At 45.4% G+C, this 14,502-nt stretch overlaps 1 protein-coding gene across 3 annotated transcripts in view; it reads right to left on the bottom strand.

Moving 5' to 3' along the window:
- The window catches only part of FAT3 (FAT atypical cadherin 3), a gene marked incomplete at its 5' end in the record, with an annotated part of 479,253 nt that overhangs the window by 113,222 nt on the left and 351,529 nt on the right, over positions 1–14,502 (bottom strand). For 2 of the 3 annotated variants that reach the window (XM_080817519.1, XM_080817517.1), the window contains 2 exons: positions 4,133–4,343; positions 6,706–7,020. In XM_080817519.1, the coding sequence (XP_080673645.1) occupies positions 4,133–4,343; positions 6,706–7,020 (526 nt within the window). Of the gene's footprint in view, positions 1–3,614; positions 3,684–4,132; positions 4,344–6,705; positions 7,021–14,502 lie in introns of all 3 variants that reach the window. The other variant, XM_080817518.1, reaches the window with a different exon arrangement.

Raw genomic sequence — 14,502 nt, 5'->3', positions numbered from 1 at the left:
AGCTGAACTTTATTGTGTTTCCTTTTAATTACAGCTTTCTTTACTGGGTTACAAGTAGGGCTTCTGTTTCTGGAAGCTGAAGAGGGTCCCGCTATGTAATATTGTAAGCAGTGGTCTCTTTGGAGGAACAGGAAAGTGACTGGCTGGTCCGTGGTAAAGGGGTCCACACTTGGGAATGAGATCTCGCTTGCTATAGTTTTTGTGAATTTATATTACGGTGGGAGGAAAAGGAATGCAGTTAAACAAGAATCGGGTAGATCCGGAAATATGGAAATGAGGAGATTACACTCCCAGGGGGAAAAGCATGCAGAAACACTATTTCTGCTTACTTAATGAGAATTCGTTTGTTACGGCATCTGTAAACGTTAAGTGCTAGGCCAGGATGCTGAATGCTCTGGAATGTCTGTATAGGTGTCTAGGTGCCCTACGTGTATAATGGTACCAAGTCTTGACTCTCTTGGAAGAGTTGCTGAGTATTTACCTAAGCAAGACCGCAACTTCAACATGAGATCTCATTTCAGATCCATGCTGATGGTATATGCAACCATTCCACCATCGTATATTGCCAAATTTCTTAAGCATCGGGAAGCCCTCTTCCCTAACTTTTCCCTCCGAGTTAGCTTGGCTGAGGAAGACACTCAGTTACCAAAGGGAAAAGAGAGTAGAGTCTGGATGGCCAAGGATAACTAAGCAAGAAATACTGAAAGTGAGAAGGAAACATCTGAATATGATAAAGAAAACAATAGATTTTTAGAGAAGGGAAAGGCATTGTCAGCAGATTGAAAAAAAAAAATGACTCTGTTCGATTAGAAAGGATTCTAAAACGGGGGATTTGGTGGAAGGGAGACCATATTGATCCTGAGAGCAACCCCAGCACCTGGGGAAAAGATTTAATGTCTTCGGTGAAACAGAATCGGTGTTTCAAGATGTTGTTGGTTGGATGTGGGGATGGAAATAAAATCATGTTCTGTTTGGGCATTGGGCCCAGTAATTTCAGTTTGCAGAAGAAGCTCAGCTCGATGTGACCAGATCTACAGTGAAATCTCTGTGATGGAAGCATCTAGGCTAGAGGGACAACGCTGTAGGTCTTCGTTAAGAGAACTACTGACACCGAGAGGATTAGGAAGAGTGCAGCATTTAGAAACAGGAAGGTGGAGAAACATGAAAACTGGTGCTATATTTTTGATGATTCCTGGCTATGTATTTGGGGCAGCCTGAAGGGATTCCATCCAGGGAGGTTAGTCACCTATAAACTGCCCCTCTCTTCTCGGGATAGTTCTCATTTTGTCCACGGTGCCATGGTTGCTAAGGCTGGGAATATAGCAGAAGGTCGCGCTAGCTCTGGATTGGTCTCAAGAGGCGTTAGTAGGGTTAATAATTGGCTGCCTGGAGCATCTCCATGGGTCACCACTGTTTATCCCACTCACCCTGAAGCAATCAACACAAGCATGGGCAGGAGGAAGGGATGAGGAGACAAAGGCCTTGACTGTAAAGGTTAAGAATGGAGATTGGATCAACACAAATGAAAAGACACCATTGCATTGAAAAGGCTAACGTGAAAACATGCAGTTAAGGTGACATGCAGCATTACCAGCGTTACTACACACAAACACACATGCAGGAAAATGCAGGAAGGCTGAGGAATTGCAAACTGATCAGGATATCTGGGATCAAATGGCTGGTGGGACTGAATGTCAGAGAAAAGTGTGCTTGGAGGATTTTTTGAAGTGGGGTACACGTGAGGTGGGGCAGGCGGGGATGGTAGTGGGCTGCGTCACGGGGCAGGACGTTGCATGCGTGGATCACACAAGGGTGTGAAGCAGTGCTGTTGGGTGTAGAGGAGCTTGTCAACTGGAGTGTCAGGGGAGGAGGAAGATAAACGGGTGGCTAATGAGGGACAGTAGCCCTCCCACAACAAAGGACAGCAACGCCAAGAGCCCTGCTGCCTGCTGGGTTTTGGCTACACTCTTCTCTGGGCTATTTACTTATTTCTTAAAAGATTTATTTATTTATTTTAGAGAGAGAGAACGAGAGAAAGAGACAGACAGACAGCAGGGGAGAGGGGCAGAGGGAGAAGAAGAATCTTAACTAGATGCCATGCTGTGTGCAGAGCCTGAGGCAGGGCTCCATCCCACAAGCCTGAGATCATGACTTGAGCTGAAACCAAGAGTCCGACACCTAACCGACAGGTGCCCCTGGGCTACTTAAGAGGAATCCCTCTTGCACATGCCCCTGGAGGCCTGGCACCAGAGACACAGGGAGAAAGTGAGATGCGTTTCCCGCGACTCCAGTTGGGAGTGGCAGTGAAGGAACCACCAAAGGGGATGGCATAGAGAACGAGGTGATGCACACGTGCCATTCTCTGTTTCACTAAGAAAGAAGCAGCATCAGACAAAAACTTAATGGGCTGAAAACTACTGAGAAGATACAGACTCAAAGACATCTTTCACGGATCAGAAGAGGTTCCATTTCAAACGCTTTAAGTGGAGATGAAGAAGGAGTTGAAAGCTTGGAATGAGGATGGCCAGGTACAGGGATGGTAGATTTAATGCCAACTAAGCAAAACAGAGACATTCTACCGGCATTCCAGCAAGTGAAATAATGCAGAAAACACGCCCATTTTGGGGAGTTCAAAGGACTTTCTACGGAGGTTTGATTGGAGGCCAGGGGGCATTCTTTTTCTGTGCCTCATTAAAACAGATGTGGAATGTTCTCAATGCTTTCTCCAGATCCAGCCATTCCTGGGAAGAGGGATAGGATCTTGCCCATCCCATCCAGGCAGGGACATATGGAAGGAAACGATTCCCCCAGACCAGGTCTCTGGATTTCTGGCCTCCCACAAAGAAGCGTGGGAAGTCAGCTCCAGCTCAACCCGGTGTCCAGTCTGGGGTTGGCACCCTCTCCCTGCTAGCTCCCCTGAGCTACGGCCCGTTCTGTTTCCTGGTCCTCGGCACTTATGGCCCTGCCCTGCCTCTCCTTGCCTGTGTGTGGGGGGACAGGGGTGCTCTTTTGCCCTCTCCTTTTGCAGCCTGCCGTGCTTGCTTGCTTTCTTTCAAGGAATGTAAAGGTTGGCTCCCACGGTCTGTTCTGCACGCTTCCATCTGCTTTCTCTATTCCGTTCTCGTAGGAAGCGCTCACTGGCTATATATCTAGGTTCCATTTCCTGCCTTTCCTTTTGTGGACAGCAGCCAGGGACCCTCTTGGTGGAGCTTTTAGGTCTACAATTGGCACTACTGCTGCAAAATAGAGGTGTTGGGAAAAATTTTATTTTATTTTTCCAATTGGAAAAGGCCCCGTCACATAACCCAACCTACCAAATGATAGAAACAAAACAACCAAAAGCCCATATACCTCAAAAGCAGAGAAAAAAATAATTTTTTAAGTAAATCAAAACCACCCCTCCCCCAAATCCAAACCCCATCAAACTTCAAACAAAGGAGTCAGTGGATTCGAGTAATGCAATAGTTGTTAGAGGCATTGTATGAAATCTGTGGGCTGCACTCGAGCCTGTCATAGGCAGTTATGAAAGATGTAATTTAATTTGCTTTAAAAAAAAACCGTAAAAGGCAGATTGGATAGCTGTATTTTAGCAAATGTGTTTGCACTAAGGGTACCTTCTGTTGAACAGTTCTGCCCACAAGCTGTCTGTAGAATATAGAACATCTCTCGAGCATGCTTGCCACCTTGAAGCAGGGCAGTCGGGAGCAGAAAAAAAAAAAAAAGAACAGAATGCAGAAAAAAGGTGAAGAAAAGAGAGAAATGAAGGACAGCAAGTCTAGTACCATCAATACATTTAGAAATGAGATTAGCCAAGTGTGACAATAGAATTTAAATGACACACAGAAAGACATTAAGATTGCAGTAAATAACGTACTATGGAAAATCCAGCCAAAGAGCACTTTCTGTTCAGCTTAGCTACAGAGTTGGAACGAAAGCACAGGTCGATTATTCATTTTACTGGCTCTTTTGCATTCCAGCACTATACATTTTTTCATCTTAGCACTAATCGTTAGTGGGTTGTTTTTTTATTTTTGTATTTTTTGTATTTCTTGGTATTTTTGGTATTTTTTTGGCTAGTTACTTCAGTCCATGATTACATTGCCCATTACTGCTCTGGAGGGCTCGAACTTACCAACTATGTCAAACCACAGAGGGGTGTTAGCTGGCTGCACAGACACCACCCCTACAATCTCGGTGACTCTATCGCTTTCCATGACTGTGAAGTTATAAAACGGCTCGTCAAAAGTCAGCGGTATAGGTGAAGGGGGTGGTTTCTTAATCCATTCAATGTGGAGGCGGGCCGTGGAGGATTTCTGTGGGCGCCCATTGTCCACTGCCTTTATCTACTCACATATGGAGAGAACATAGAAAGAGGTCTTAGAGCTCAGATCCCTGTGGAAATTGGGGTCTGTCCCTCATCCATTGTGGGCCCAAGAATCCCTTCTCATCACGGTGTCTGCAAAGGGAAAGGATGGCAGAGATCTGGGGAGAATGTGCTCAGGAATCAGGAGACACAACTGAGTCATGTTGGGGGGGTCCCATACCACACTCACTGGAAGGTGATCTGAACCACCACCAACTTTACAGGTGTGGAAAACTTGAAAAACAGAAGATGCACTTACCATTTTTAGTGTTTTATGGGCATGACTGATAGTCACGTAAGTAGGAATAGCTCATTTGATTCCTTGTACCTCTGGTGGTGATGCTTGAAAGGGAATGAAGTGCGTCGTGAATCCTTAAGTGTGGATGAGAATGTGTGTGGTCATGTTGTGTGGCTCCTTCCTTCTGCTTTATTCTGGGGAAAGCACTGTGTTCACTCAGAACCCGAGGAAGGTGAGGGGATAGGTGTGGGAAAGGCAGCAGCCTTGCTCTCACTGCCTTGGAAGCCCCTCAGTTAGGACAACTCTGAAGGGGCAAACAACTCTTTTGGTGAAAGCATGGGCTCCTGGAGACAGCAAGATGGGGAGGAGAGTATTAATGACTCTTCCCTATGGTCTTATATAAGCACTGAAGAAAGCAGTTCTGCCCACTCAGCTGTGCAGGGTGAACTGCTATGTTGACCCGGACTTCAATGACGGTTCAAGTTCAACAAGCAAAAACCACAGACAGAAAATTTTAAAAAATCAATACATTAAAAAAAAAGGATTTTAAAATATCACATCTTAAAAATAACACGTACAAGTGCATGGTCACTTGTTACAGCCTTTAAAAACAGTGACAATTCACAGCACCCAAATGCCGTGGGATCAGGACAACCACTTTGCCCCAGAAAATTCCTGTGGGATAGAAGACCTACGAGGATTCGTGTCTTAGGTCAGGTTTCCTAGGAGCAGGGTCTGAGACAGGGATTTGAGTACAAATCATTTTGGGTGGAAGTGTTCTTGGGAGAAAGGGACTGAATGAAGCAGGATGAACAGGAGAAAGAAGGTAAGCATAGGTGTGGTCTCAGGTGAAGTTTAACCTCAGCCTGATCCCATGGGGGGTTCTGAATCCTCAGTTGTACTGCTGGGTTGAATCCACCTGGAGGCAAGGGGTTGGCCTTTTGTACCACTTAGTCATTGGCTATGGGCTGCTGGCCTGGGATGGGAGTATGTAACCTCCTGGGTCAAGAAGGTCAGCCAAGGATGATTCTCTCTAGAAGGGGGCAGATATGAGCCCTTAGCAGCCAACACTCTACAGCAGTTGGGGCATAGCTGCACCAGCCGATGGGGATCTGGCTGGGGCACAAACAGTATCCACTATAGTTCGTCCATCCAGTCTTCAAAGTCTCCCATTGTCACACAACTATAGTAACACATATTACATCAGAGCTGCTAGTGGTAGAAACAGGGTCACTTCTCTATTATCTTCTTTTCTCCGCCCACAGTTCCGGATAGGTTATTGAGCAGGGAAAGAAACCCAAGTCCAGACCATAAGACTGTAAAGACAAATCAAGGGACTCAGACCATCCTTTAAAATAATACAGGACTGACTCTATACAGCAGAGAAGGCTACAGACTAAGAAAAGGACAGCAGACGGAGCTGACTCTTGACAGCTGTTGGGACACCGGCAAGGACCCATCACTTATAAGGATGACCCATCCCCTTTCTGGCCTAGATGCTACCTTTCTAAAGTGGTTGGGGGATGGTGAGAGCAGGTGGTACTTTTAGATATAGGAATTCTAAGTCTCTATTTGAGATAGTGCTCATTTTTTAAAAAAATTCTCTAACAATGAAAAATGTAGTCATTTCTTACTTAAGTTTTTTCACTTTGGCAGCTTATGCAGAATAAGCATAGCTGAGATTCAAGTCTCAATTTTCATGGCTAAATTCATGTCCTATTACGCTGTCAATGATTACAACAGTTGTTTTCTTTGGGAAGTGAATGATATGTTGGGTGGTGGGTGTAACGTGTCACTCTGGTGTTCTCCTACCCTCAGTTTTCATCTATGCTGAGTACCTAACAATGATTTAAGGCTGCAGGAAGTGTGGCTGAGTATGTGAGGGGGCAGGCTGTGTACTGGAGATGGAGGAGGTTTGCTGATAGGACACAACCGAAGGAAATGGTCTCATTATTTAAAAATTTCACTGAAGAAGAAAGTAGCCTTCCACAGCTGTGTGGCTGTACTTATTACTCTAAAGATTTATTACTCAAATGCATATACATGAGGAAGAAAGTAAGTCCCCCCTTCCCATGAATGTTACTGAGGTTCAGAAAGATCTTACCGTTAGGATGTCATAACTCCCTGCTGTAAACTGCTTTCTGGAAGAAACCATGCCAGTTTTAGGGTCAATAAAAAACTTTCCATCATCATTCCCATCCACGATACTGTAGGAGATTTCTGCATTGGGGCCTTCATCTCTGTCAAACGCAAAAGCCCTATAAATGGGTTCTCCCCTTTTTTTTCGGTCACGTTCTGGCAGCTTGATCTGGTAGACCTTCTCTGGGAACTGGGGTTTATTGTCATTTTCATCCAAAACCTGAACCACCACCCAAATTGTGGACTGTTTTGGAGAGGAACCGCCATCTGTCACAGTCACCTGAGTTTTGAAAGAGAAAGCATTTTGCAATCAGAATGGAGAAAAACCTTTCTTGCCACTCCTCCCTCCGTCTGCCCACAAAAGGCCTCTTCTGAGCCTTAGGGCAGCTCAACTTTTCTTATTCCTGTAGTTCATAGTCAATGTATAACTTTTCATAGTTCATCTGTAAAAGCAGGGACTGCCCTACATCCAGTAATGGAAATCATTGCTGCACGGGTAGGAGGAAGGCAGAGTTCTCATTGCGCCGTGGAGTAGAGAGGGAGAGGAAGGTAAGACTGACTTTACAAAACGTACTAGCTTGTGTAAGCTTATGGTCATGAAGTATGACCCTCGACAGACACAAAGAACAGCATCATCATTAGTCCATGTTAACCAATGGGCATTTCTTCTAATTCTTGGACAGTGATATCACCATCTTCCAATTTCATGGAAGATTTGTGACTTTTGCACTGCCACTCTACAAAAGGAAAACCGAAATATATGCTTCATAATTTTGATGGTTCGTTGTAAGTACATTTAACAGTTATAATACATTTTTTAACAGTAACAAAATAATGGCTTTTCCCCTCTGGGAAACTTGAGGGGGATGGACACTTCTTTCTGCATCTCTGAGGTGCTATTCTTACGAGTGTCTGGGAAAACCGAGAGAGAGGAGAGAAATGAAAAGGAGACTTGGTGTCTTGGTCATCTTCTTCTTGGTCATAGTGATGATAATTACTATCATAGAAATATTTGTACGTGGGGATGGGGACACTGTTTATAAAGCACTCTTCCATACGTTGTATCATTCACTTTCCAAAACACCTTCTTCACTAAGTGGAGGTTTACTTGTTCCCCTTTGACAGATGAGTAACCAAAGGCTCAGAGGCCCCCTTGTTACCAGGGGCCAAAGCCAGGTATTATTAAGTTTTTGGCAATTCTTAATGTTCTGTGTGACCACAAACCTGGAAGAACCTGTGTTTCTTCTTTAAATGATTACCTAGAATAAGACAGCTTATTCCTACAAAATACATATTTGGAGGCTGGAAGGAACATGAAGACGTGCTCGGTACCAAAAGGAGAAAAACAATAGTAAATTACAGCACCTGGTCATCCAGTTTTTCACCTAATAAAGCAACCTGACAGGAATAATGGAAACAAAGGCCAGAAATGTGCAAAAACAAATTAAAGGCTTTTTGCAAAATGGAAGTGCAGTGTAGTTCAGATTCTCTTACAAGCTGCCTAGGAGAATGGCTTTAATAGACTTAAGATAAATTTTCATAGGAGTTCTTGCTTTCTTTGAGAAATCAATCAAGTTTCTTTCTAAAGTTATTTTCCCAATTGGTTTGTTATGTTTCACAAAAGATCACATCGGGACCACTATGTGTCAGCGCTGGATTTTGACTCCTGAGGTTTTCCTGGACACGCTGAGCTCTAAATGTTACACTCCCAGGCGAGCTGTGTTGACCAAAACACATTGATTTCTTGGCCGCTCCACTTCCCTGCCTCTCTTTTCTCCTTGAACAGCCTCTTTCCGAAGCCAGACAGCTCTCGCAGTCTTCACTGTGCACAAAATCACCTCCTCATAGCTTCTCAAGAAATCCCCTGAGGTGGGCTCGAGACGGGACCCTGGGGCTGGTTCAGGGCCACGTGGCTGCCAAGGAAAGGAGAGACCCTCCTGCCTGCAGTTCACCACTCACTCAAGGATCCTGCTGCTGTAAAAATGGTTTCTTTTGGGGGCGCCTGGGTAGCTCAGTTGGTTAAGAATCTGCCTTCGGCGCTGGTTATTATCTCAGAGTCCCGGGAGCGAGCCCCAGATCGAGCCCCAGATCGAGTCTGCTTCTCCCTCTGCCCCTCACCCCGCCCTGTGCTCTCTGTCTCTCACTCTCTCCCTCTCAAATAAACACCTAAAATACTTTTAAAGAATGCTTTCTTTTGGAGTAGAGCTGGATTTATACACCCAGGTCTTCCAGATGTCTACTTAATAGGGAAAGGTGGGTCCCCACAACCCCACCTCACCTCAAGCACCCCGCTGTCTTGCTCTCTCAGGCCACAAAGGCGTCCTTGGGTCCTTCGGGGAGCAACAGCTCTTCCCTCCAGGGCTTTTGCACACCCTGCCCTCTCTTGCTGGAGTGCTTTCGCCATCCCTTCCCCTGAGTCTCGCCTCCTCATCCCTGAGGTCCAGCTGAAATGTCATTTCTTCAAGGGTGCCTTCTCTGAGCCAACAGACCAAGCGTCATCCTCCTGCCCCCCTCACCATCCCTTCCTGGATGCGCACGCTTTACATTACCCTATACTTTTCTTTCGACGTGCTCTTTTGGAAAGTAACTAAATGCGGTCTTTGTCTGAGCTGATAAGCTGTGTAAGGGCAAAACAGACTTTGCCTGGTCTGCTCGCTGCTCTCACTCCTGCATCAAGCCACGGAGGTTGAACGTGCGCCACAAGGGCTTATTTACTGAATCAGACTCTAAATCGGGTCTTACTTGGTTAACCTCTTCAGCCAAAGCAGTCTCACCTTATAAAACTGGCAGAGACCATTCGAGGCCCTTTTTACAACAGAGGCCAGCTGCCTTTCCAGCCTTCTGGCCTGGGGCTCATCCGTCTTATCCATGGCTTCCAGCACCCGCTGCAGCTGATCCTTCCCCAACGTGTATGCCTGTGCCTGTGTCAGAGGCTCGTTCTCCATACCAGACCAGTATGTCCAACTACGTACCAGCAATCTATTCTCTGGACCTCTCATGTCACAGACTGAAAGCATTACCTTCACACCTCCCCCCTCTCCTGTTTTGCTTCTCTGTGAAGGACACCCCCCACCTACACCCACACTGGTCTGTCCCAGAACCCCGGGCATCCACCGAGAGTCCTTTCTAGAGTCCTGTTCTCGTGATCCGCATCCAGCTGACCTTGGGAGGCCAGCAGGTGCACACTTTCTGCCACACTGCCCCAGCATAGACCTGTTGTGCACCCTGCTTGGATTGCTGCAGTAGCTTCCTGGTCTCCCTGTCTCCAACCTTCATCTTTGTTGTAAAGTTATTTCTTCCTTAAAAATCTGATCATGTCACTGACCTTGGATGACACCCTTCTGGGGTTCCTTGAGGACAAGGATCTGGCCAGACCTACTTATCACTGTGCCTTATCCACCCCTTTCCAGCCTCTGTGCCCGGTTACACTGTGAGCCTGGGAGATTCTGAGTGTGTCATGTTCTTAACATCCCCATTCCACTGTACAGCTGATTGTCTCCATGGAATGCCTTCTCTTGGGAATACGCCTGACTCATGCTAGAAGCTTCAGTTCCAACACTCCTTCTCCGAAGTCAATCCTGCCTTTTGCGGACAGATGGAGGTGCCCTCACCATGTTCCCACTCCACTGTGTGCATAACTCCAGGACATAGTAATTATCATCTGCATTTTTCAGTGTCTGTACACTTGTCAGTCTCCACTCAAGCCCTCCAGAACAACCCTAGGTCAGGGATTGTCTCTTATTCATTGTTATGCTCTGGTACCCTGTGCAGCCGCAAGTGTCAAATAAATGTTGTTAAATGAAATTAAGAATTAATTTATCCAAAACTCTTCCCTATGATAATAAGTGGAAGAAACATTCAGACACCGAAAAGTCTTTGTTTCTTCATCTGTAAGAAATTAAGAGACTGATAACATACAATCCCTAAGGGCTCCTTGCTTTATGAATCTTGGAATGGGGGTTAGACAGAGCTAGTACAACTTTCATACCCACCTGACATCACGGAGAACATCACCAACCCCATGATTACTCATAGTGATTTTTAGCCACTTCCCAAACTGTGCTGGTCATTGCAGACACTTACCTACAATCTACCGAAGTGATCTATTCATGTGTTTTGGCTCTTTCAACAGGCTATAAGCTACTCAGAGGCAGGGACCTTGACTTTTTCATCCTTGCTGTAACCTAGTGTACTCTCAATAAATGCTTGCTCAATGACTACGTCATTTCTGACCTCAGAGTCTTCATTTCCATTTTTTATTTCTCTAGACCCACTCATGTGTCCAGCTCTGTTTGCACCTGGAATATCAATCATCAATGATTCCATCAGCTTTTCAGACTTCATTTTTCCGTGTTGCCTTAGGGCTCAGCCCACTAGCTGGAATCAGTCTCTATGGAAAAGGAGTAGCAGCACCGGGGATCGAAGCAAAACTAACAGATAAATCCCTACCATCTCCCCACTGAGCCATTTTTCATTAATGATGAATTCTATTGTTTAGAAAACTCTCCCTTCTTGCTCTGCCACAATGTGACAGGGGAATACCAAGCCATCCTTACCTGGATTTTCTGTTCTCATCAATGATCAATAATCAGTGGTTTGGCAATTAATCAAAGCCTGAAAGACTCATTTCTTTAGGTGGTTACGGCAAGCGCCTAACAAAAGGAACCACAACGCAAGCAGTTCCACTGAAAGTACAGTACAGTCCATTTCATTTTCCTGTGGTGTCCTTGGGGTCTGTGACTATCAGGCAGAACCAGAGGAAATCAACACAACCTAGTGGATTATAACGATAAAACCACAAAGGGGAACATGTTTATATGTCTATCTCCGGAAGATGCAAAAGCTTTATAAGACCAAAAATGGATGGACATGGAGAATTCTGGATTCATGGCAGCTGGTGGAGGCCACACTTCCTACTCACTGAAATTTCCTGATGTATTTGTATTTATGGTCTCTCTCCCTAATAGTAGAATAGAAGCATGGATGCTGCCTGAGTGTGGAGACCTTGGGTCTTGTCCACTGCCTTGTCCCCAGGGATTATTGAAAGTATCTGAAAATATATTAAATATTCCTAAAATGGAGAGTTCAATTCTGACATTCTCCTTAACTATTAATTAATCATAAATGGCTATTTCCAGGCCATTACACTTGGCATTGTAAACCTCTCTTCAGGGATTACATATCCCCCTTCCTATCCTTTGTATTTTATCCTTGACATTTTCTCATTATCAGATATATATTTAACTCATAATCTTATTTATTGCATGTCTTCCTTTATTAGAATATGAGCTCCATTGTGCATTGACATTTGTGTATTTTGTTCACCCATGAATTCCTGGCACCTATGACAGCAGGTGCAGTAGGTATTCAACAAATATTCATTAAATAAATGAAATTTTCATCCAGTGCCTTGTAGTTACAAAACTCTTTTCGAGGGAAATTGGGAGATAACACCAACCAACAAACCACCCAACAAAAATTCTGGATTCATACTAAATTCACCCTTCTTGCATGTCCCAAATTTTCTATAATATTCTGGACCTGCCATGAACTGGCCTCAGTTTACGTGCTTTCAATAAGACACACTCACTGCCTTAGGAAGCAGCCCATTGGTTGTTTGACATGTTCAATGTTCTGAAAGCTCTTTTTAATACTGAACCTGAATCTACCTGCCTGTCATTAGCCCAGACTGCCTGTTGCTTCCCAGAGACTGGGTTTACCTTTTGTAACTATACAGAAAAAGTCAAATTTCTCTTGCACCTTGTCTTGGTAATCTACTGCTGTGTAACCCAAAACTCAGGGGCATAAAGAGCCCATAATGATTTATTTATCTCTCCTGGCTTCTGGGGCTGAACAGGGGTTGTTCTTACTTGGTGTCTCTCATAAACAACTGCAGTCCCAGGGAGCTGGGTCTGTAGGTCACTGGACATGTCTACTGGTTAACAGTAGCCACTGGCTGGGACCACAGCTGGGGCTGAGCCTACGCTTCCTTGCAACACGGTGGCTGGGTTCCTTTCATTATTTCCTTTCATTCCTTTGATTGTTCAAACAGTCTCATGAGATAGATTACACCTATTTGATAAAGAACTTTAATTTAAGAACTTGTCCTGGGTCACAGTGCTCTTAAGTGGAAGAGATTGTTTTAACCCTGGCAGTTAGGTTCTAAACCAGGGAATTGGCAAACTATAGCCCTGAGGCCAAAACCTGGCCGCCTGTTCTTGTAAATAAAGTTTTATTGGGATGCAGCCACGCACTCATTAACATGTAACCTAGAGCTGCTCTCCTGGATAAATACAAGAGTCCAAAGGTTGAGGCAGAGACAATATGGGTCCCAAAGCCAGAATAGTTGCTATTTGGCTCTCTACATAAAAAATTTGCTGACCTCTGTTGTAAACCTTACGTTCTGCTGCGTCTTTGGTTACAGGGCTCTCACTCAACAGCACGCCTGCTTTGCTCGGTCCTTGGCGTGGTGATTTACATTGTCCCTACTGTTTAAAGGAACCTGGTAGACATCGCCACTTGGTTTCTACAGCTAGTAAGACAGACAGTGGGGCTCAGAAGTTAAGTAAGGAATTTTTGCAAGGCCACTCAGCCAGTAAGTGACAAAACACAGGTTCGCACCCAAGTCATTTTGGCGTCACAGCTCATGCTCTTTTCCCCACCCTGCAGAGTCTCCGTAGAAGCATCTGTTAACCATCTGTTTGAAACTCCCTCCCCAAATGTGGCTCCGGATCAACGCCGCACTAGGAGCGCTGCTTCTAGAATCCAGCTTTTCCCTCCTTTGAAAACTGGGACCATCTTGGACAGGCTCTGGTCTTTTGGCACCTTTCCTGTTCTCCTCAGCTGCTGAAAAACTGCCACCAGGTCTTGGGCGGCAGCTGCGACTTCCTTCAGTTGTCTGACTTGAGACCCAAACTTCTTTAGGGCAGCTCTGTCTCTTGCTATTTTCTTACAGTTCTGAGCCCTCAGTTCCCGCTCAAAATCTGCTCTCCCCTCCTCCCTGATAAAGGAGTCCAGGCAGGAGGTGTGGGGGTGGGAGGGCTTTAGCTTCCCTGTTATCTCTTACTTATCCTGCACTCAGTGAGGTTCCTCTGGGCAGGCACTCTTCCAAGGGCTTACAGACACTAACCCATTTGTCCTCACATCCTGGGGGAAGGAAGGTGGGGGGATGATCTCCCAACTACAGGTTATAGACAGGCAGGGAAAGGTGAAGTAAAGTGGATTCCACCCGGTCCAAGGTCTGTGCCCCCAACCACAACCCTCTGCTGCCTGTCCCCTAAATGCTTGCACCAGCTCGCGGGTGTGGCCACACTCCTGCCTCTGAACGCATGCCAATCCACCCTTCCAATGGCCTCAGCACATCCTAGCAAGACATCAACGGTTTACTCTTTGCAATGCTGGTGGTCTCTGCACTTCTGAAACAGAGCCCTTATCCTACCAGTCCATCTGCCACAGTCTAGGCTGATCACGCCCCAAATACCAAGTATCTTCACGTTCACACGTGGCTGCCACATACTTTCTCCCTGCCCGGGCAATGCCCCTTCTTCCCAAGTACTTTGTGTCCTTATTCTGAGTCTCCTGATTTCTAGGAGCTATTTTTTGCCCCTGAAATTCTTCTAAGGCAGAAGACAAAGCTCAAAGGGGATTTATGTTTCCTTCCTCCATCTCATTACGAAAAGTCTCGGGAACTAGCTCATAGATTTGTGCGAGGAAGAAATCTAAAGATAAAGCCATTTAGACCAAGGCAGAGCTTCCAACCACG

Source organism: Martes martes, assembly GCF_963455335.1.
Source record: "Martes martes genome assembly, chromosome: 10".
Taxonomy (NCBI): Eukaryota; Metazoa; Chordata; class Mammalia; order Carnivora; family Mustelidae; genus Martes; species Martes martes.
Note: the sequence above shows the minus strand (reverse complement) of the source record. Positions and strands in the feature narration are given on the sequence as shown.